The following is a 23,337-nucleotide window of genomic DNA, read 5'->3' as shown; positions in this document are numbered from 1 at the left end:
GGGGATCGGGGAAGGAGCAGGGGATGGGGCGGAGAGTGGGGGAAGGGTGCCTCTCACCCTTGCTACGCCACTGTTTCTGTGGGTACCTTTTCCAAGGAAAACAAGGCGCCTACTGTCCTGAGAGTGGCTGCTACAGTGGTCAGCGGTCTTTGTCATAAAGTGTATGGGACAGAAGAAAGATGGGAGAAGAGAGATGATAAAGACATTTAAATACAGTAGAATCCCAGTTAACTGGCAAAAAAAAAAGAAAAGAATTGTCTCCTGTGTTCCTGACCCGACAACCCTCCCTCCTTCCCTCCAGGGCCTTTCCTCGGCCACCTCACTTCCGACACAGCCGAGGAAAGGCCTGTTCACAGGACTGCCTCTGCTGCTTTCGGAGAGCTGCAGGTAAGAGATACCGGCTCTACAGGGTGAGGGGGAGGGGTGCATTGGAAGGAAGGAGGTGCAGAAGAGGGCGGGAGAGGGTGTGCCACTGTCCTGAGCCCCTCTCACCCTCACGAGGCCACTGGAAGAGGCTTATCAATGTTATGCAATAGATCAGTGGTTCCCAACCCTGTCCTGGAGGAACACCAGGCCAATTGGGTTTTCAGGCTAGCCCTAATGAATATGCATGGAGCAAATTTGCATGCCTATCACTTCCATCATATGCAAATCTCTCTCATGCATATTCATTAGGGCTAGCCTGAAAACCCGATTGGCCTGGTGTTCCTCCAGGACAGGGTTGGGAATCACTGCAATAGATAATCTGTACTGAAAGAAGGTGATTAGACGAAGGGCTTTTGAAACGTCATAAAAAGATCGATCAGAGACGGAGGAGCAGTGACTGGCTGCTTTTTCATTATTTTGGCTTTTTTTTTTTTTTTTTAACTGTGTGAGGACTTGGGTAGATGTACTTTCCCTCAATTGTAGTTCTTTTCTGAAAAAGAATATGTTTTTATTGGTATGAAAAACTGCTACAATCTTGTCTGGTCCACCTCCACACCCATGGTCTACCCGCCTTCCCTCTGCGCCCGCCCCTTCCACCGTATCTCTTGAACGTCCTCAGCGCGAGCAGCATCGCCAACTTGCTTCCCGCTTCGATGTTGGCTCTCCCTTTGACATCACTTTCTAGGCTCGGGGCCCTGGAAGTGACATCAGAGGGAGAGCCGATGCTGGCGCGAGTAATAGGTTAGAGTTGTTGGTCACACCAGTGAAGAGTTAGAGGTACGGTGGTGATGGGGGCGAGTGGCGTTGGAAGGAGTAGAAGGGCAGAGAGGCCGGGGCTCCCACCAAGACAGCACCTGGGGCAGACCGCAACCCCCTTTATGCCACTGGTCTGTTCTAAATATCACAACCAAAAGCAAAAAGAACCGAAAGAAGCTGTGCCTCCACTCTCCAGAGTTTACTTTGTGCCGGGGGAAAAACAACAAGCCCAGGTCCAGGGAGAATCACCCATGGTTCATAGACAACCCCGCTAAAGACAAAGGCGCGCGCCAAAGAAAATTACAGTTTTTAGGGGCTCCGATGGGGGGTTTTGTTGGGGAGCCCCCCCAGTTTACTTAATAGAGATCGCGCCGGCGTTGGGGGGTTTGGGGGGTTGTAACCCTCCACATTTTACTGTAAACTTAACTTTTTCCCTAAAAACAGGGAAAAAGTGAAGTTTTCAGTAAAATGTGGGGGGTTACAACCCCTCACACCCCCCACAACGCCCCCACAATGTGGCGCAATCTCTATTAAGTAAAGTGGGGGGTTCCCCCACACACACACACCCCCGTCGGAGCCCTAAAAACAGTAATTTTGTGCGGCGCGCACCTCCGCGCTGCGCTCAATTGTCTGGGCGCGCCTTTGTCCTGGCGTGCTTTTGACCTGACACCATCACCCATGGACAGCTTGAATCCACTGTGTTGGCCCAGTTGGACTACTGTAATTCTATTTATTTGGGTATTAAACAGGGCAGCTTAGATCGTCTCCAGTTAATACAGAATACAGTGGCCAAACTTATTTTTGGAAAGAGAAAGTACGACCATGTTTCCCCATTGCTGAGAAAACTCCATTGGCTTCCGGTCCATCATAGGATCCAGTTCAAATGGGCATGTGTGGTTTTCAAACTCCTTTATGGAATATTTGACTCTTTGATTCCCTTAGTGGGAATTCCTTTAGATCCTGCTATTCAAGAATTACAACAATTCACAAATTAGCATTTCCTTCTCTGGAAGGTATTCAATGCACTGGGAAGCTCAGTAAATCTTTTACTTTTAAATTGGTGAGAATTTGGACTGGACTTCCAGATTCTCTAAGACTGGTAGATCAATTATTTCAATTTTGAAAAAGTTTAAAAACCTGGTTGTCTTCACAATAGTTAATTTGATTTTAGCTGTCGTATAGTAATTTTAAGCAATTCAACATACTTTTTTCTAACTTTTCCCATCCATCTAATCTAACCAATTTCTGTTTTTATCTCACAGTTTTTACTTGTTATGTTTCATTTTTTAACGAACTGTAAACCGAGTCGAGCTCCTTAGGGAGTAGATTTGGTATATGAAATGAAGATTAGATTAGATCAGATGTCACGCAGTTATTGGAGTTATACAACTAAATATAACAGGAGATTCAATTAAATAAATCAGAATGTATACCAAACAAATTGAATAAAGATTTTAGTAGCTGGACATCATTCACATCACATATATCAAAGACCTTCAGGCTACACACTCTCAATAACGTAACATATGAAAAATAATGTAGACATAAAACAACGGAGAAAAATGAACCTCAATTGTGAGAGGCCAGGACTACACAAGTACCTGAACCCATTCACATCATCACGGGTTCATAAAAAAACTCCGTGTACATTTAAATAATTCTCATTCATACGTTTTGTCAAAAACTCTTTTTTCTTTTTCAAACTTTTTTATGTGTGAACCCAGTCAATAGTATTACTAATCTATTTTTCAATGTGAATCAGAACCAAGCTAACTAAAGAATTATTTATGAGGGCAACAGCTCAACTTCACAGGTGTACGTAATTGTAGAAGCCTGAAAATACTGCCAATAATCAGAGCAAAAAACGTTCACTCATCTGGGAAAAAAGATGGTTCCGACGATTCTTCAGGTCGTATCCCAACAGAAAAGTCCTTCTGTTTCTCCTACAAGGCTACTTCAGGGGAGTATTGCATTATCCAGAATTTTCACCTCTACCAATATAGTCCATGTAAAGCTGGCTCCTCTCCAAAATGGACGCAGTTATTGGAAACATCTATTGAGGAAGAGTGTATAAGATCCACCCTCCTGGTGACTTTCGTTTTTGAGTCCGATAAAGACTGGGTGACGAGACTGTTTTTCTGAAATAGTGATAAATTGTTTTGGGGGAGGGAACGTATGGCTATTTCCTGACGTCTGTGTGGATACACAGGAAAAAAGGAAGCACTTTTTGATGTTTCGCCCTCAGGTTTTATCCCTGGGAGCCCATCTCTTTTTACGTTTTCCCTATAAATACTTAATCCTATATGAATCTAATACACTTCTCCCTCCGTATTTGCGGTTTCAGCATTCGCGGTTTCGATTATTCACGGTTTTTAGCTTGCTAGCTCCTCCCCCCCCAAATTACACCAGCTTGCATAGAGAAATCGCTGATTCCAAGCGTTTACAGAGAAAATTGCCGATTCCCAGCACTTTCTTCACCGTGTTTTGACGCTCCTTCAGGAACAGGCCATGTTATTCGCGTTTTCATCATATTCACGATGGTTTTTAATAGAAAACAGCAAATAACATATAAAAAAAGTTATTCGCGGTTTTTCAGTATTTGCGGTTCTGTTAATCCCCTATCACAGCGAATACGGAGGGAGAAGTGTAGATATCTTTTCTTTGATCCCAAACAAGTAAAGGCTTTTCTCGAAAATAAGCGTAAGATACAAGTCCAAGCTGTGGGTCCAAGGGAAGTGATTGGAGAATAGTCTAATGAGGAAGACTGAGTGAAATTAGCTGAGACGTTATTAACTGTAGTGCCTCTTTTTCCTAATACAGTGGTGCCTCGCATAACGAACGCCTCGCACAACGAACGCTGCACACAACGAACTTCATGTCTTGATTCACACAACGAACTTCGTTTCACACAACGAACTTCACACAACGAACTTCGTTTCACACAACGAACTTCGTTTCACACAACGAAGTTGCCCGAGCTGCCGATGTATTGCATCCTTCCGCGCAGGCACTGCAGGCAGTCGTTAGTCACTGCGCTTAACTTAAGCACGTATCGCGGCAATCGTTCTTCATTACGAATTAAATCACGCACACACGCATGTATCACGGCAGTCGTCCTTTTAAGATAAACTCAATATTTTTTATAGATCATGGCTTCTAAAAAAAGCAGGAAGGTGATTTCTGTTGAAATGAAACGGGAAATAATTAGAAGGAGTGAATGTGGGGTAAAACAGTGAGACCTCGTCAAAGAGTTTGGCCTCAGCAAGACCACCATTTTCACCATTTTGACAAATTTATCTTTTTTTATGTCATCTTAGCATATTTTATGCTGCAGAACGAATTATTTTTTTTAACATGTATTGTTATGGGAAAACGCGTTTCACATAACGAACTTTTCGCATAACAAACTTGCTCCTGGAACGAATTAAGTTCGTTGTGTGAGGCACCACTGTAATTTTCTCCCTCCTTTTAATTTGTGGGCTTATAGGGGATTTAGCCATATAAATTTGCCTATATAGGAATGTATAATCCTGTTTTTCTTTTTGTTGTAATAAGTGTCTATAATGGCTATTTTCTGTTTCCTGAGACATGTAATATGTAAATAAGTTCAATTAAAATTTAATAAATAAAGAATTTTTAAAAAAAATCAAAAAGAAGACCCACAGTGAAAGCAATCCAAGCAAATAAAAACATATAAATACAAATATGAGTATAAGTTTGTAGTCCACACATAATTGTCTTACACGGTCCGTGTTTCGGTGAACACGCCTTCCTCAGGGGTCCGGTTGATGTAGGAATCACAGATCAAAATGTAGATTAAAAACAGCTTGCGTGTCTTTAAGCTGATAACCGAATAGGCTGCAATTTTTTGCACCATTTCTGTCTGTACTACAGCCCTGTTGGTTACATAACATAACATAATAGCAAATTTCTAGACCGCATAACCACAAGTTCAATGCGATTAACAAAAGATTATGCCATGAGAAAATACAGGAATAATGTGATATACAGAAATCTTTTTTTTTTTTTTTTTAATTCTTTATTCATTTTTGAAATCAAATACATAGTGCAAACAATTTAACAATCAATATAACGTATTGCACTTTATTCCAACAAATAATTTAGAGCTATCCCTGAGGGTTGGCGTGTAACCCTCCATATGTTGTCCCTCTTTCTTTCTAGTGCACGGTGAAGGCTCTGTATGATTACAAGGCCCAGCGAGAGGATGAGCTGTCGTTCTGTAAACAGGCAATCATCCACAATGTGGACAAGCAGGATGGAGGCTGGTGAGGTCCCTATAGCTCTCCTTCCTCTACACAGAGAGAGAAAGAGAGAGAGTAGCGGAAAAGTAATAAAAACAGGGAAGCTTGAGAGTGAAGTGATAGGGATAGAAAAGGATGAGAGAGAAGGTGGAGAATGATGGAGGTGAGAAGAAAGAGATAGTAGTGGGAAAGAAAGAAGGAAGTAAACTGGAAAGTGATGAGGAGAGAAAGAAGAGATAGTAATGGAAAAGGAGGAAGGGGGTAAGCTGGAGGAGTGAAGAAAGAGATAGTAATGGAAAAGGAGGAAGGGGTAAGCTGGAGGAGTGAAGGAAGAGATAGTAATGGAAAAGGAAGAAGGGGTAAGCTGGAGGAGTGAAGGAAGAGATAGTGATGGAAAAGGGGGAAGGTAAGCTGGAAAGTCATAGAGGAGAGAAGGACGAGAGTAATGGAAAAGGAAGAAATAAACTAGAGAGTAATAGAGGAGATAAGGAAGAGATAGTGGTGGTGAATGAGGAAGGAAGTCAACTGGATAGTGAGGAGGGATCCTGTTTGTCTGATTAGATTGTAAGCCCTTCTGAGCAGGGACTGTCTCCGCTGTGACTGAACAGCTCTGCATATATCTGCTAGTGCTCTAGAAACAATTAATAGTATCAGTAGTGGGCCTTTCTTCTGCGCAGTGTGAATTCGATGTCATCGCCGTTGTTGCATCAAACAAGAAGGAAACCATAGTGATGGTAAAGGAGGAAGTAAGTAAGCTAGAGAGTAATATAGATAAACAGAGAGATAATGTTGGAAGAGCTTAGTAGATGTTAGCTGGACAGTGGAGGGAGGTAGTGAATAGTTGTGGAAGGAATATAATGAGCCGTCAGCACTGGCTTCCGACTTCCGATATTCATAAGATCAGAAGAGGCAAACTCCCGTAGAAATGGAGTCACTAGTATACCATATTTCACTCACATCGGTAATACCTCAAACCTTATAGAGCTGGAGGATAGGAAGAGAGAGATAATGGAAGGAGAAGTTGATAAGTATGTGGGAGGGAAGAAGAAAGAGAGCAGGAAAGGATCGGAGACATACTGAAGGCTAGTGGGAGAGGAGAGGGGTGAAATATTGGTGGATGAGCAGGAGATGAAGAACAGCAGCTGTGTGGATGGTGAACAGGAGGGAGGGGAAGGAATGGAGGATGAGTAGGGTTGGGCAGCAGTTCATGAAAGGGCAAATGTAGCGGAAGCACTGCAAGAGGAAACGTGCACGTCCCACTTCCATCTGCGCATGCTCTGTGGCATTGGACTTCATGTAGTGTTTCTCCAAGTCAGTAAGCTTGCCTTGTTCCTGTTACCCCTCTAGGTGGCGTGGGGACTATGGAGGGAAGAAGCAGCTGTGGTTCCCTGCCAACTACGTGGAAGAGATCACAAGTGTGCTGGCACCAGAACAAGATGAGGCGGTAAGTAGGAGGCACTCATGCACGACAGAAAGGAGACCCTGAGAATGGAACAAGTCCAGCCGATGGCGTAGCAAGGGTGAGAGGAGCTCGGGGTGGTGGCACCCCCCCTGCCCTTTTCTCCGCCCTCTCAGCTCCATCCCCACCCCCTTCCCTTCCCCCTCCCTTGAACTTTCCCAGAGCGCGCAACTTCACCAACTTGCTGCCCGCTCGGCATCATCTCTCCCTCTGACATCACATCCTAGGCGCCCGACCCAGAAGTGACATCAGAGGGAGAGCCGATGCTGGCACGGGCGGCAGGTTGGACTTGCTGCCCATGCCAGCGAAGAGCTAAGGTACGGTGTGGGGGAACGGATGGCACGCACACAGCTGGGGGAGGAGTGAGAAGGGGCGGGGGAGGAGAGGAGCAGGGGTGTCAGCGGCCCCACCAAGACGGTGACCAGGGCGGACCGCCACCCCCTCCCTCCCTCCCCCTTACTACACCACTGAGACCAGCATCCATTAGTAAGATGGCCATTTACCATCCCATGTAACCTAGTAAACAAGACCAGTAGGGATGACCAATAAAACAGGATCGGAATAAAACAAGCTTCAAATCATCAGGTTTCAAAGGACTCAAAAACATGTCATGTTTTGGCATCGCGGCCTGTATCAGGAGTCCATGGATTCTAGAACCACTTCAGGTTTTCTTCGTTTCATCATTGACTCTGTATTAGTCCAGGCTTCTTCTGTAAGAACTTCCTGTGGGTATGCCAGGAGCCACTGGAAGTTTCAAGTTTATTAAAAGTTTGTTGTACACGCAATATCAAATACTTTAATGACAATTTAAAATTGGGAGACAAAATAAAACAATTTGTACAATTAAACATACAATGTATGTACACAAGTAATTAGCGATACAAAAGGGAAGAGGGGTGAGCTACAATCTTTAAGGAAAGTAAAAGAACATTTAAGGAAATAACAACTAACTAAACTAAACCTTAAGTTTGTATTCTGCATCCTTTCCACAATCGTAGAGCTTGGCACGGTTTACAGGAATTGGTATAGAGAAGGAAGGTAATGAAGGGTAATGAAGAATGTTTAAAAAATATGGCTAAGCCTAAAAAAGAGGATAGGGGAGGTTGTGACCTATACATAAGGTCTGGTTAAAATTAGGCATTTGAGCCTGGGATTAATGATAGATGAATTATCCTATCTATGACTCAAATGCGTCTTTGTACAGGTAGCATTTTAATGTGCTTTTGAATTTTTCTAATGAAGTTTCTCCACGTAGATAGATTGGTAAATTGTTCCAAAGTTGGGTGCTATGATTGAAGGAACTTTTCTAAGTTACCAGTTCCAGGAGGGAGACTTTTTGGCCAATCATAGTTTTCCTGTCCTCGTGTGTTGGTTGTCACTACTGGACTTGTTTGCTTCGGCGAGCTGTGGAGTGCCGGTTCTTCTCCTATCATTGTGCCAATAAATTCATTAGAACGCACGCTCATTTCATAGGGAGATGTAGCAGATGGACCAGAGCTCTGAAATCGGGAACAACCCTAAAAATCGGAGACATCTGGTAACCCTAATATATACTGCTTAAGCAGTGACCGAATGGACCAAAATAATCATTCACACACAAAAAAAAAATTCAAAAGGTAAAGATCAAAGACTTCAGGCTGTTAAGGAAGAAAAAAACCTCAGTGTTGCCCAGAAACTGTGAAGGACCATAATGGCCACTGACTTCCAATACTCATAAGATCAGAAGAAGCAAACACATCACTGGTTAAAAAACTCCCATATGCTCGTATAAACTAAACTAAACCTTGGGTTTATATACCGCACCATCTCCACGAATGCGGAGCTCGGCACGGTTTACAGGAAGAAAGATGAGAGAGGAACTACAGTGGAGAGATTAAAGAGTTAGGTGTAAAGGGGGAAGGTGAGAGGCCTAAGAGGGGGGAAGTGTTACAGTTTTGAGAATAGTCAGGTTTTTAGGTGTTTGCGGAAGAGTTGGAGGGAGCTTGAGGTTCGGAGAGGGGAGGTGAGGTTATTCCAGATCTCAGTGATTCTAAAGGGGAGGGATGACCCAAGTTTGCCTACATGGGAAATACCTTTTATGGAAGGGAAGGATAGTTTAAAAATTTGGGAGGATCTGGAGGAAGTAGGGGTTGGGGAGTTCCAGGATAGAGGGATAACGGCAGGAAGGATGCCATGTAGGATCTTGTAGGCCAGACATGCACATTTGAAGTGGATCCTGGGGATTACTGGGAGCCAATGGAGCTTAGACAGGAGTGGTGAGACGCGATCAAATTTGCTTTTCGCGAAAACATAGAGTGACTAGTATACCATATTTTTTTTCAAATCAGCAATACTTCAGTCCTTATAGACAAATAAATATAACAAGGTACCTATCTTTGCCCACAAAAATCGAAGCCTTCAACCACTGGTGTAAGGATGGCAGAACTCCAATGTGCAAAGTCCGTATTGTAATCAGTTTTCAGCATACTTCAAAAAGATAAAGGGCTTCCCGATAGGCATAAATCCTCTCTGGGTTCCCGCCAAGGGCCCCCTGTTTCGCTACTGCTGCATCAGGGTAACCTGGAGCACTTCCAACCAACAAGAGTTCAAACCCTAATAGATATGCATACATACAAGTATATGTAGCTCACATCCCATTACATTAAAATACATTTCTAGACCGCAATACCTTCCAGATTGATGCGGTTTACATCATCAAGAGACTGTACATCACAGTGAAATATAAGAGAAATATCATCTTCCTTATGTTCCTAAAAATTTTACAAAAAGAGATGTCTTTTATAGTTTTTGGAAATGCAATCCCTAGCAGCCTGATATGCAATTGTTTGATGCGAAAATTTCTTGTAAAGACATCCTCGTATTGGAGGGAACACAACCAATGAAGTTATCCTTAGTGGATGAACCGCCTTAAAAAAAGTAAATTGTTCTAGTAAATAACCAGGTGCCTAACTATATATGGCTTTATAACAGAGCGTCCCAAATTTAAACCAAACCCTGGCCTCAAAAGGCAACCAATGGAGTTGTCTATAGTATGGAGTAACAAACCTTGTATTTTCTCTCTTGTACAGTCAGCGGAAAACAGCCCCTTGGGGAACTTCCTGAAAGGTTTTATCGATGTGCCTTCCTGTCACGTAGGTGAGTCAGCTGTCCCCACCTACCCGTTGTTCTTTGAAAAGCTTGCCTCATGTTATTGTTTCATGTAGGAAATGTCTCTATACCTTGAACTGCTTCACCACCATGGAAAGTGCACTAAAACCAGGATATGGTTCAACTAGAGGCGTCAGAGACTTACCGAATACCAAGCTAGGGTTACCATATGGCTCCAGAAAGAGGAGGGCGAGTTGAGACATCCGGGCTTTACTTCCGTTGAAAGCAATGGAAGTAAAACCCAGATGTCTCAATCATAAGAATAGCCTTACTGGGTCAGACCAATGGTCCATCAAGCCCAGTAGCCCGTTTTCACGGTGGCCAATCCAGGCCAAAACCCAAGGAGTAGCAACATTCCATACAGAATTTCAAAGAAGAGCAAGATTCCGGAATCCCAGAGAATAACAAGATTCTAGAATCCCAAAGAGTAGCAACATTCCATGCTACTGATCCAGGGCAAGCAGTGGCTTCCCCCGTATCTTTCTCAATAACAGACTATGGACTTTTCCTCCTGGAATTTGTCCAAACCTTTCTTAAAACCAGCTACGCTATCTGCACTTACCACAATCTCTGGCAATGTGTTCCGGAGCTTAACTATTCTCCTTCCTCCTTTTTCTGGAGCCAAGCTGACCACTGCTGCATATAAAGCGGCTGTGACCATGATGGAGTATTTACAGGTATCGACCAAGCACTCTTTACAAAGCATGGGACATGTTTAACATGACACTGTGCTGTTCAGGGCCTGGCAAAGGCCTCTGGCACTACAGTAGCATTCAAAATGAGTACGTGAAGGGCTGCAAATGGATTCAGTATTCAGAGTGTAAGAACCTGTACAAAAAAATGGGATTTTAGGTATCGTTCTAAAGAATTGTATTTTAGTTTTATGAACATTCTTTTTTTTTTTTTTTTTAATGGCTTTGAACCCAATATTGACAGGACATCGAGGGAATAATTTGAAATGTCTAATGTAGACGTTTCAAATTATTCTTAGATTTAGTGGCGCTGTATGAGTGGTGAACACCGCTGAAAGGGGCATCCTCGGTTCTCGAGGGTTGCAACCCAGTCGGGATTTCAGAACACAGAGGATCTGGCTAAGGAGGGCTTCGATGGCTGGAACGGTTTAGATGGCTTGGGATGAGCACTCCAGTAGATAGAATCTAAGCACAGTATTGGGCAGAACTCTGGGTTTCTGGCCCAAAAATATCTAAGAAAAAGGACCATTTAAATTAAATTGTTACTTTATAGAGCTTGTACGGTTGGGCAGACTGGATGGACCATTCGGGTCTTTATCTGCCATCATTTACTTTGTTACTTTGACTATGCATGAGATAGATTTGCATACAATGGAGGCATTACATTCAAATAGATCTCATGTATATTCATTAAAACCTACTGGGTTGCAGCCCTCAAAGACCGAGGTTGCCCACCCTCAGCGAGTTTCCAGGTTTTATATGCATTGTAGGAAAAATAGCTTACGAAAAAACTGGAAACTCACTGGACGGACTGTGTTGTTTAACTGGCTATTTTACCAAACTTTTAAAACCACCCTCATACATATAGGAGGCAATTCTATAAAATATGTCAATAGTTAAGCGCAGAAAGACCAGGCACTAAGGGCCAGATTCGGTATAGGATGTCGGGTCTCAGAAGCCGCCTAAGCAGCTTTTGAGAATCGCACATGGGCATCCTATATAAACTTGCGTCTGCCCACCTAACACCTAACACCACGATATAGAGATATGGTGGACCACGATATAGAGATATGGTGGACTATAAATTACGCCAGGTGTACACCTGGCGGGGCCTCCGCGTGTGCGGATCGCCGGACTTGATGGACCGAGGGTCTGATCCGGAGATGGCAGTTCTTATGTTCTTATGTTCTCTAACTGGATGCCCAGTCCTTCTTGCTGGAACACCCCCCCCCCGAGACATCCCATGGGGGGGGTGGCCTAAGGGATCTGACCAATCGGAATCTTAGGCCACTCCCAGTGCATCTCAGAATGGGAGGGGCCTTAAACGCCTTGTATTTTATCTCCCCAGCATGCCCTGATGTTGCATTTACCCAGTCAATATCAGGGTAATTGAAATCAGCCATTATGATTGTTACCCAATTCATTAGCCTCCCTGATTTCTGATAACACTTCAGCATTGGCCGTTCATCCTTCCTATCTTCTTCCCCTTTACACACAGAATTTCTACACATAGGGATTTCAAGGTATGTTTTGGATCCTGTAGAATTTTTAGTCTATTTGATTCACTCCATGGTGTGATCGCTGTATCTCAAGAAAGATATAGTGGAATTAGAAAAGGCTCAAAGAAGAGCGACCAAGGGGATGGAACTCCTCTCGTATGAGGAAAGACTAAAACGGTTAGGGCTCTTCAGCTTGGAAAAGAGACGGCTGAGGGGAGATAGGATGGAAGTCTACAAAATCCTGAGTGGAGTAGAACGGGTACAAGTGGATCGATTTTTCACTCCGTCAAAAATTACAAAGACTAGGGGACACTCGATGAAGTTACAGGGAAATACTTTTTCACCCAAAGAATGGTTAAGCTCTGGATCTCATTGCCACAGAATGTGGTAACAGCAGTTAGCATAGCTGAGCTTAACAAAGGTTTGAACGTATTTCTGGAGGAAAAGTCCATAGTCTACTATTGAGACAGACAGGGCAGAAGGCACTGCTTGCCCTGGGATTGGTAGCATGGAATGTTGCCACACTGGAGGATTCCGGAATCTTGTTATTCGTAAGGATTCCAGAATGTTGCTACTCTTTGGGATTTTGCCAAGTACTTGTGACCTTGATTGGCCTATGTGGAAACAGGATGCTGGAGTGGAGGGACCATTGGTCTGACCCAGTAAGGATATTCTTATGTTCTTATGAATTTTAGCACACAAAAGACACTATTCTATAACATGCACGTAAGCATGGGAGATGCCCCTGCCCTTGTGAGCTGCCCCTTTGCATTTACACACTAACATTATTGAACACTGCTTAGTGCCCATCTAGCACTTACACGCAATCTGTGGGGGCAGTTAGGGAGGGCAGTATATGAGGAGGGACCTTGCAGACAGTCTCACTCCAAGAAACAGCCAGCCAGTATTATGCAGAAGACTTGGTCCTCTGCAGCCCTCCTCATACTGTCCATTAAGTGAGTTCTGAGGCATGTTTCCCCATTATAAGGTCAGATCTTGTGGTCTGTGAGCTTGCATGCTCTCATCGTATCCTTTGTCTGTGTGGTCCTTACCTGGGCCATGTCCAGTTCGATGTTCTTCTGACTGACCTTTAGCAGTGACACTTTTTCTGCTGTTCTTTGCAGTTATCTCCAAGGACGGCAGGAGCTCCAAGCCTTATGTGTTCACCGTTCATTCGCAGCAGATGTCCCACCCGGCTCAGTCACTGGACGTGGCCACAGACACCCTGGAGGAGCTCAATGATTGGGTGGCCAAAATCAGGGAGGCCACACAGAATGCCGATGCTCGGGTGAGATAGGAAGAACGAGGCTATCTGCTCTTAGATGTTCAATCTCTCTGGTATTAGCACCGTGAAAGTAGCAGAATCAGCATATTGATAAGTGTGTTTTGCATTCAATAATCTACTGCAGGGGTGCCCACCCTTTTGTGGCTTGCGAACTACTTTGAAAATGACCAAGTCAAAATGATCTACCAACAATAAAATTTTTAAAAAACACGAAGCACATTCTACGCAGAGAAAATGTTAATTATCATTTATATTCCACGGGTTTTCAAAGAGGTCAAGGCGGATGACTTTATGCAATGTCACCTCAGGAACAACTATACAAAAATAGACAAATATACCCCTTCCCCTTTTAGTAAACCACGATAGCGTTTTTTAGCGCAGGGAGCTGCGTTGAATGCCCTGCGCTGCTCTCGATGCTCATAGGCTCCCTGCGCACTAAAAACCGCTATTGTGGTTTAGTAAAAGGGGGCCATAGTGCAAAATATAGACAGCAGATATAAATTCTCAAAACGGCCACATTTTGATCACTAAATTGAAAATAAAATCATTTTTCCTACCTTTGTTGTCTTGTGATTTCATGAATCTCTGGTTGCACTTCCTTCTTCTGTAAAGCCAATATTTATTTCTTTCTGCCTTTCTTTCTCTCTCCCCCTGCCTGCCTGTGTTTCTTTCTCTTTCCTCCTGCCCCCCCAAGCCATCGTGCCGATTTCTCCACTTCCCCTCACCCCCATGCCACCATGTTGATTTCTACCTGCTGCATCTCTGAGCCAGGCCTGGCGCGTACAAGTGCCGGGCCCACAAGACTTCACCTCCGACGTCAATTCTAACGTCGGGGAGGAAGTTCCAGGCCAACCAGGCAGCGATTGGCTGGCCCAGAACTTCCTCTCCGACGTCAGAATTGGCGTCGGAGGTGAAGTCTTGTGAGTCCGACACTTGTTCGCACCAGGCCTGGCTTGGGGGAAACAGCAGGGAGAAAAAGATTGCAAAGGCAACGCGATCGATTCGCATTGCCTTTGCGATCTACTGGTTGATCACGATCGACCATTTGAGCATCCCCTGATCTACTGTATACTTGGCACTTTACTCACTAGGTCTTTAATGTAATTACCAGAGCGTTTTTCAATACAATTATGTTTCGATGGATGTCTGAAATGGGGCATAAATGAGATTTCTCACTAAAGGTAACACCCTATGCCCCTGAAGCAGGTGCAAGCTGAAACATGGCCGCATAGGTTAGGTGATTTTTGCATCTAGTTTTATCACTATAAGGCGTGTATTACCATCCTGCTGCCATGTGTGAATAATATCCAACTTGAACCAACAGAGAAATATGTTATTGCAAAGCCAGTTGACAATCCAGAGTAACCCCCCCAAATTTTCAAAGGTTCCACTAATTCTTTGGTAGTATCAGCTAATAAGAGAGGTGTTTGCTGTATTAGAAGCTAAGATGGCTTTGGTTTTAGAGGGATTCAAAATAAATGTATTATTCCTGATCCATAGTGATGTACTACAACTATGAATTATTTCTATAGCGCTACCAGATGGACAGAGTCACAAAGGAGACAGTCCCTGCTCCAAAGAGCTTACGATCTAAACAGACAAACAGGATGCCAGGGTGGGGATACAGTTAGGGGGGATGGTGGCTAGGGTGGTGAGCAGTAGACAGTAGGGTTATGGACTGAAGGCTATATCAAAAAGGTGGATTTTCAGTCTGCTTTTAAACAAGGTAAGGGAAGAGACTAGACGGACAAACTCAGCTAGTTTATTCCAGGCATATAGAACAGCTAGATGAAATGAACGAAGTCTGGAATTAGCAGTGGAGGAGAAGGGTACAGCTAAGAGCAGCTTATCTGAGGAATGGAGATCTCGGGGAAGCGTAGAAGGAGAGATAAGAGAGGAGAGATACTGAGGGGCTGTGGAATGAACACACTTATAGCTTAGTAACAGGAGTTTGAACTGTATTCAAAGGTGGTTAGGGAGCCAGTGAAGGAGAGGGGTGTAGTGAGGTTGGCAGTAGATAAACCGTGCAGCTGAGTTTTAATCGATTGCAGGGGAAAGGCAGTTCAGCGGGAGACCTGTTAGAAGTAAATTGCAGTAGTCTAAGTCAGTGATTCCCAACCCTGTCCTGGAGGAACACCAGGCCAATCGGGTTTTCAGGCTAGCCCTAATGAATATGCATGAGAGAGATTTGCATATGATGGAAGTGATAGGCATGCAAATTTGCTCCATGCATATTCATTAGGGCTAGCCTGAAAACCCGATTGGCCTGGTGTTCCTCCAGGACAGGGTTGGGAAACACTGGTCTAAGTGTGAGGTTACGAGAGTGTGGACAAGAGTTCGGGTAATGTGCTCAGAGAGGAAGGGGCGAATTTTGGCAATGTTGTAGAGATAGATGCGACAGGCTTTAGTAAGGTGACCATATGTCCCGTTTTGAACAGGACTGTCCCTTTTTCACATCCCCTGTTCCCACACACAGCTTCGGGACGCCGAAATGCCTGTTTTTAGAGACGGCGTCCCAAAGCTATGTGTGGGGGCAACGGGACAGGTGATCGCGGGAGAATGGGCTCTCTCCCTGCTTCCCTGCCCACCACCGCAACAACAGCTGGAAAGGCATGTCCAGGCGGTGGCCCAGAAGCCTTCTCCCCGATGTCAATTCTGACGTCGGAGAGGAAGTTCCAGGCCAGCCAATCGGTGCCTGGCTGGCCCGGAACTTCCTTTCCAATGTCAGAAGTCTGACGTTGGGGAGAAGGCTTCTGGTCCAGTGCCTGGACATGCCTTTCCTGCGGTTGTTGCAGTGGGCAGGAAGTAGCAGCGGGCAGCGGCGGACCGGGGGGGAGCAGAAGAATCAGCGGTAGGCTTCGAAGGGAGGGAGGCAGGCTTCGGAGGGAGGGATGCGGACTTCAGAGGGAGGGAAGCAGACAGACAGGCAAGCCGTTGGTTGCTGAGCTTTCTCATATTCAGCATGGCAGGGAGGGAGGGAGGATGGCTGGCTTCAGGGGAGGGGGTGGGACAAAGGCTGGAAGGCAGTGAGAGGGAGGCAGGCAAGCAGGCTGGCTTTGGCAAGGGAGGGAGGGAGGCAGGCTGTCTGGCTGGCTTCAGGGGAGGGAGTTGGACAAAGGCTGAAAGGCAGTGAGGGGAACATAGGAAGGAGGGAGGGAGGAAGGAGAGAAAGGGGGGGGTTGTAAACATAAGAAAGACTAGAAAAGGAAGGCCTGGACCAAAGGGGAAAGACAGGAGACAGATGCAGGACTATGGGAGGTTCAGACAGAGGGGGGAGAGACCCTGAGGAAGAACAGAGAGATGCAAGATCATAGCAGAGGAGGGAGAGAGAGGGAGACCTGGAACAAAGGTACAAAGGAGAACTGACACAGGATCTGAGGAGGGTAACAGAGGGAAAAGAGAGAGAGACCTGGACCCAAAGGGGATGGGGATGGAGAAAGAAAGAGAGAGACCTGGACTCAAAGGGGATGGAGCTGAAGAAAGAAAGAAATATTGGATGCACAGTCAGAAGGAAGTGCAACCAGAGATTCATGAAATCACCAGACAACAAAGATAGAAAAATGAGTTTATTTTCAATTTAGTGATCAAAATGTGTCTGTTTTGAGAATTTATATCTGCTGTCTATATTTTGCAGTATATTTATCTATTTTTCTATAGTTACTGAGGTGACATTGCATATTTTAAAGTCATTTGCCTTGACATCTTTGAAAAAACCCTGAAACTTGTAAATGATAATTAACATTTTCTCCGCGTACAATGTGCTTTGTGTTTTAAAAAATTTTTTATGTTTACCATTATGAATGAATAAGATATTGTGTGTACATGAAAAACGAATGGAAGAAACTGGGGGTGGGGCTAGGGCGAGATTGGGGGCGGGACTGAAAATTAACAAATGTCCCGTTTTGATGAAGAAAATAAATGGCCACGTTAGCCTTTAGCAGTCTGTTGGATGTGGGTAGAAAATGATAGGTCAGAGGTGAAGACAGCTCCAAGGTTGTGAGCAGAGGAGACTGGAATGATACTCGTGTTATTTACAGAGATGGAGAACTAGGGAGAGGAGTAGAGGGCTTAGGAGGAAAGAGAAGCAGCTCATCTTGGCCATGTTTTAGGTGGTGGTGGTGAGAAATCCAGGCAGGCTGAGACTTTTTCTTGGACTTTAGGTGAAATTTGGGGGGCAGAGAGGTAGATCTGAGAATCATCAGCATACAGATGATACTGGAAGCCATAGGAGGAGATAAGAGGTCCTAAGACAGAATCCTTCTTTTCTCTTTCTACACCTCTTCCCGATGTATTAAGCTTAGTTGGTTAAATAAAAAGGTCTCACCTACAACTTTGTTGACCTTAATTTCTGAGGCCTATTAGCGGGGGCATTTTTAAGTTTCAAGTTTTATTTCAAGTTTATTTATTCTTAATGAATCGCCTATTTTAAATCACTAAGCGATTTACAAAGCCTTAAAACATACAGATTGAAACCTAAACACATGCAGATTAAATGTTATTGATAATATAAATTGAAATTTACTTAAATATTAAACATACTTAATTACATACGTATATTAAAATGTTAGTTAGGGTATCGAGACATACTTGAATTGTGAGGATAAATAGGGAAGAAATTACAATAATTGGATAGGAAAGGAAGAGTAATAATAAAGGAAAAAACAAATAGGAAGGGGAAATAAATTTATAAATGAATAAAAAAGCATAACAAACTATTAAACATCATATGCATCTTTAAAAAGAAACGTTTTGAGTGTTTTTTAAAAAATAGATAAATCTTTTAATTCCCTAATGTGTTGCGGTAAGAGATTCCAAGACTGAGGGGCAATAACAGAGAACATGTCGTTACGTCTAGTTCCAATCACCTTCAATGAAGGGACCGACAAAAGGTTGGAAGAAGAGGAGCGAAGTGAACGAGACGTGTTATACGGAATTAACCATCTATTAATAAATTGTGGCTCGTTTAGAGTGATGGCTTTAAAAACTAAAAATAAAAGTTTAAACGTAATACGGTGTGTTACCGGTAACCAATGAGATCTGATAAGAAGGGGAGTCACATGATCATATTTTCTTGCATTATAGATTAATTTGACAGCTGTATTCTGAATTAATTGTAGTCTTTTTTTTTCCTTTTGTGTAATATTAATGAAGAGGGAATTACAGTAGTCCAATTTAGAGATTAAATTGCTAAGACGTCCAAAAAATGGCATAACTCCTAACCTTCTATTTGCTTTCGTAGCCACCGCCGCACATTGAGCTGAGGGTTTCAACGTATCCTCAACGATGACACCTAGATCCTTTTCCTGGGCAGTGACTCCTAACACGGAACCCAGCATCACACAGTTATAGTTCGGGTTCCTCTTTCCCACGTGCATCGCTTTGCACATTAAACGTCATCTCGCCATTTTGACACCCAATCTCCCAAGGTCCTCTTGCGATTGTACAACTGTGAACAACTTTGTGTCATCAGCAAATTGAATTCTCTCACTGGTTATGCCCATCTCTCTCTGTAATAAAGAATTTCCTAACTTTACTTACGTTTACCACCCCTCAACCTCAATTTTTTTATTTATTTATTTATAATTTTCAAATACAATTTACAAGGAACAGTAAGGAATGGAATTACAATTATATGCTCTCTGTTCAATACAAACAAATATTTACATCTAGCCCACATTATGAGAGGATTTACTCTTAACTTCTTTTCCAAAGAATTTAGGAAATTCAAAATCAAAATTAACAAAGCAAAAATTTGATACACTCATCGAGGGGTCCTTTTATCAAGCCACGCTAGCGGGGTTAGCATGTCGGACACGCAAAGCCCCGCGGCCGGCTAAAAAACTAACACCTGCTCAATGCAGGCGTTAGCAGCTAGAGCAGCAGGCAGTTTAACGCGTGGTATTACATGCCACGCGATATAAGGACCCCCAAATGTCTCAAAAAAAAAAAAAAATAGAATAAGCTTCACCAATTCAATCAACGTTATTATGGTGAAATACTAAATACTCCTCAATAAGTCCGTGTATTATATACCTTTTGTTGCTCTTGAGAGCTCAAAAATTGTTCCAACTGAATAGGTTCCTAGAAAACAAATTCCTTCCCTTGAAACTTTATCTTACATTTACAGGGAAATTGCAAGTAAAAAGTGGCTTTTAGACCCCAAACCCTGGATTTTAATACTCGAAACGCTTCCCTTCCCAATTGGGTGGCTCTTGCTATGTCTGGAAATATCAATACTACATCTCCACAAAATTTATTATTTTTATTCTTGAAATATGTTTTCATAATTAACGTCTTATCTACTTTGCTTATACACGTCAACAGGGTGGCCTAGTCGAGATCACATCCTGTGAATCTTCTAAAAACCGAGTTAAATCAAAATCATTTGAAACCAACCAGTCTAATCCTTGTTCAGATTCAATCTTCTTTTTTTTGTGGGATGTAGTAACAGTTAGGAATAAGAAAAGTTTCCGCATTTGATAATCCCAATATCTCTTTGAAATATTTATAAGCAATATCTCTGGAGATAATAAATGAGTCCTTGGGAAATTAAGAAAGTGGAGATTTTTTGAGCGATGTGCATTTTCCATTGATTCAAGTTTGGAATATATAAAATGAGAATCTTTGACCGCAGAGGCCGAAACCTTCTGCAAAGTCGAAATCTGTGTTTTGGAAAACAACAATCTTTTATCCAAAATCATTAGGTTAGAATCTACATTTTCAAGCTTCTGAACAACTTCCTGTAAAAAAATTGCATTTTGATTAACAACTGATTTTAGCAATCCCTCAACTCTAGAATTTATGGAACCACAAGTCTTTTAATGAAATATCCTGTGGGATCTCCTGGGATCCATGATCTGCAGCATTATCCTCTTGTAAAGTAATAGCCTTAGGCAAAGATTCAAAAGATATCATACAGGTTAATTGCGGGTCTTTGGATTGCCCTATAGAACCCTTGGGAATGAAATTGGTACTCAAACCACTGGATACTGGTGGAGGTGGAGGAGTTCTATCAAGGGAACTTAAAGATGCCATTACTGCATTTGTTAACATCAAAGGTTTGTCCATAGGGCTGGTTATAGCAGGAATTGAGCTCTTGGGTTTAATATTTCTTTTACCCATATTAATATATCAGGAAATATATCAAAATGTTCTCACCCAGTTCCTCATAAGGTCGTTGTTTATCACGGCTTCTTATGGCTTCTTGAGGCTCCAAGGGGCCTTGCATGCTCCTTAAGGCATGCCCCTTTGGCCATGCCCCACAACTGTAGCGTCCTTTTCACGCACAGGAGATGGACCCAGATGACGTCAGACGTCCATCTCCTGCGGTGCCTGCAGAGAAACTGGTACCAGTCCAAAGCAGTCAAGATGGCACCAAATGGAGCCACTGAGCCAGACAGGAACAGGTAAAAATTCTCTTTCAAACACCAACAAAGCAGGGACTTCCTCTCCCCTCAACTTCAGTTTATGCCTTCTAGTTTTATCAATTTCCCTTCTCTGGAAAAAATTTGGTTCTGTATTAATACCTTTTAAATATCACCCCTGTCCCTCCTGTTCTCCAGGGGCATGTTGAGGTCTTCCAGTCTCTTCTCATACTTCTTTGGGACAGTGTGTGATCAGTCCTGGGCCTTTTAGAGAATGGTTCTATGATTCGAATTGGCCTGTTTATGATGAGAGCATGGACCAAGATGTGTAATGCATTTGGTTCAAATAAAGATCTGTTAATTAGATATCAGATTTCTTGCCAGAAAAGCAAAGGCTTCTGACTTCTGTGGACTTAATTGCAGTTTATATGATGGAGGTAGCCAAGGCATAGATTAAGACTTTGCAGCAACTGTGAAACTTCAGGTAGTATTTCTTTCTCTGTTGGCCCAGTCTTTGATGTCATGACCCCCCGAGATGTCTGGGTTTCTTTGAAGGGCTTCTTGTCTAAGGTTTTATTCTGTAGACTGTGGAGGTGGGACTCTTTGGGTCACAGGAGACAGGCTGCCCTTTGGACTGAAAACCTGTTTCTGTTGTCTTGTTCTCCTGTCTTGCTACAGATGCAAGAAGGAAAAATCATGGAGCGACGGAAGAAAATAGCTCTGGAGCTCTCGGAGCTGGTTGTTTACTGCCGCCCAGTGCCATTCGATGAAGAAAGTAAGTCCCGTATCTAGTCCTATGTTCATCTTTCATCCAGCCCGCATCAAAGCCACACTCAAAATACCACAGCTCTTTTCACCCAGCTCTTAACAGGGTCACAACATTAAATCACAGCTCTGTGGCCTTTCACACTGCCCTCCTACCTAATTCATCCTATACAATCGATCACGGTCTGTCCTCCTCCTGTGCATCTCTTGATATTAAATTTAAGGCTCTATGCCCTCTTTTCTCCTAACCTCTACCACAGCCAACTCCTTAAATCCAGGGCTTTGAAATCTTTCACAAATCTGATTCATTAAATCCACAGATATATCCTGTTCCTACACATTAAATCCTCATTAAATCCAGAGGTTTACCAATCTCCTGTTCTTATCCCATCTAAGGTTCATTATAAATTATTGGCCCTGTGTCTTACTTCCAGTGAAGTCCTTCTGCAATCATTCACTTCATGCACTGTGGTGGAGGTTCACTCCTTCCTCCTATCACTTTTGGGGGCACACTGCTACGTCTCACTCCTTACTCCTATCACTGATCTCACACACTGCAACAGTCTCACTCCTTCCTTCTATCACTGGTTTCACTGGTCTCGTACACTGCAACGGAGTCCCACTCCTTCCTTCTATCACTGGTTTCACTGGTCTTGCACACTGCAACGGAGTCCCACTCCTTCCTTCTATCACTGGTTTCACTGGTCTTGCACACTGCAACGGAGTCCCACTCCTTCCTTCTATCACTGGTTTCACTGGTCTCGCACACTGCAACGGAGTCCCACTCCTTCCTTCTATCACTGGTTTCACTGGTCTTGCACACTGCAACGGAGTCCCACTCCTTCCTTCTATCACTGGTTTCACTGGTCTCGCACACTGCAACAGAGTCTCACTCCTACCTTCTATCACTGGTTTCACTGGTCTCGCACACTGCAACGGAGTCTCACTCCTTCCTTCTATCACTGGTTTCACTGGTCTCGCACACTGCAACGGAGTCCCACTCCTTCCTTCTATCACTGGTTTCACTGGTCTTGCACACTGCAACGGAGTCCCACTCCTTCCTTCTATCACTGGTTTCACTGGTCTCGCACACTGCAACAGAGTCTCACTCCTTCCTTCTATCACTGGTTTCACTGGTCTCGCACACTGCAACGGAGTCCCACTCCTTCCTTCTATCACTGGTTTCACTGGTCTTGCACACTGCAACGGAGTCTCACTCCTTCCTTCTATCACTGGTTTCACTGGTCTTGCACACTGCAACGGAGTCTCACTCCTTCCTACTATCACTGGTTTCACTGGTCTCACACACTGCAACAGAATCTCACTCCTACCTTCTATCACTGGTTTCACTGGTCTCGCACACTGCAACGGAGTCTCACTCCTTCCTTCTATCACTGGTCTGACACTATGGTGGAGTCTCAATTGTTCCCCCTATCACTGGCCTCACACACTGTGAAGGAGCTTCACTTATTTTCGTATCACACATTCAGTCTTCATATCTTGTGTGGACCATATTAACTAATTGCATTGAGATTGAGCAGGCAAGCAAAATCAGTTATTCTCTTTCAGGATTCGTTAATAGGTCTTCCTTCACTGCTGCAGCAGCAGAGTTACTAGTGGGGCGTTAGGAGCAAATAAACCTGGAATGCGATTGCAAAGTTCAATGTCATCTCACGTCCGTT

The 23,337-nt window shown here is 43.6% G+C and overlaps 1 protein-coding gene across 1 annotated transcript in view; it reads left to right on the top strand.

Annotated features, from left to right (window-relative positions):
* Positions 1-23,337, top strand: part of LOC117355378 (1-phosphatidylinositol 4,5-bisphosphate phosphodiesterase gamma-1-like) — a 204,213-nt gene that overhangs the window by 150,913 nt on the left and 29,963 nt on the right. The window contains exons 22-26 of the mRNA XM_033933848.1: positions 5,365-5,468; positions 6,792-6,888; positions 9,972-10,038; positions 13,366-13,529; positions 21,569-21,665. Of these exons, the coding sequence (XP_033789739.1) occupies positions 5,365-5,468; positions 6,792-6,888; positions 9,972-10,038; positions 13,366-13,529; positions 21,569-21,665 (529 nt within the window). The remainder of the gene's footprint in view (positions 1-5,364; positions 5,469-6,791; positions 6,889-9,971; positions 10,039-13,365; positions 13,530-21,568; positions 21,666-23,337) is intronic.

This window comes from Geotrypetes seraphini, chromosome 2, assembly GCF_902459505.1.
Source record: "Geotrypetes seraphini chromosome 2, aGeoSer1.1, whole genome shotgun sequence".
In the NCBI taxonomy this organism is placed as follows: domain Eukaryota; kingdom Metazoa; phylum Chordata; class Amphibia; order Gymnophiona; family Dermophiidae; genus Geotrypetes; species Geotrypetes seraphini.
Note: the sequence above shows the minus strand (reverse complement) of the source record. Positions and strands in the feature narration are given on the sequence as shown.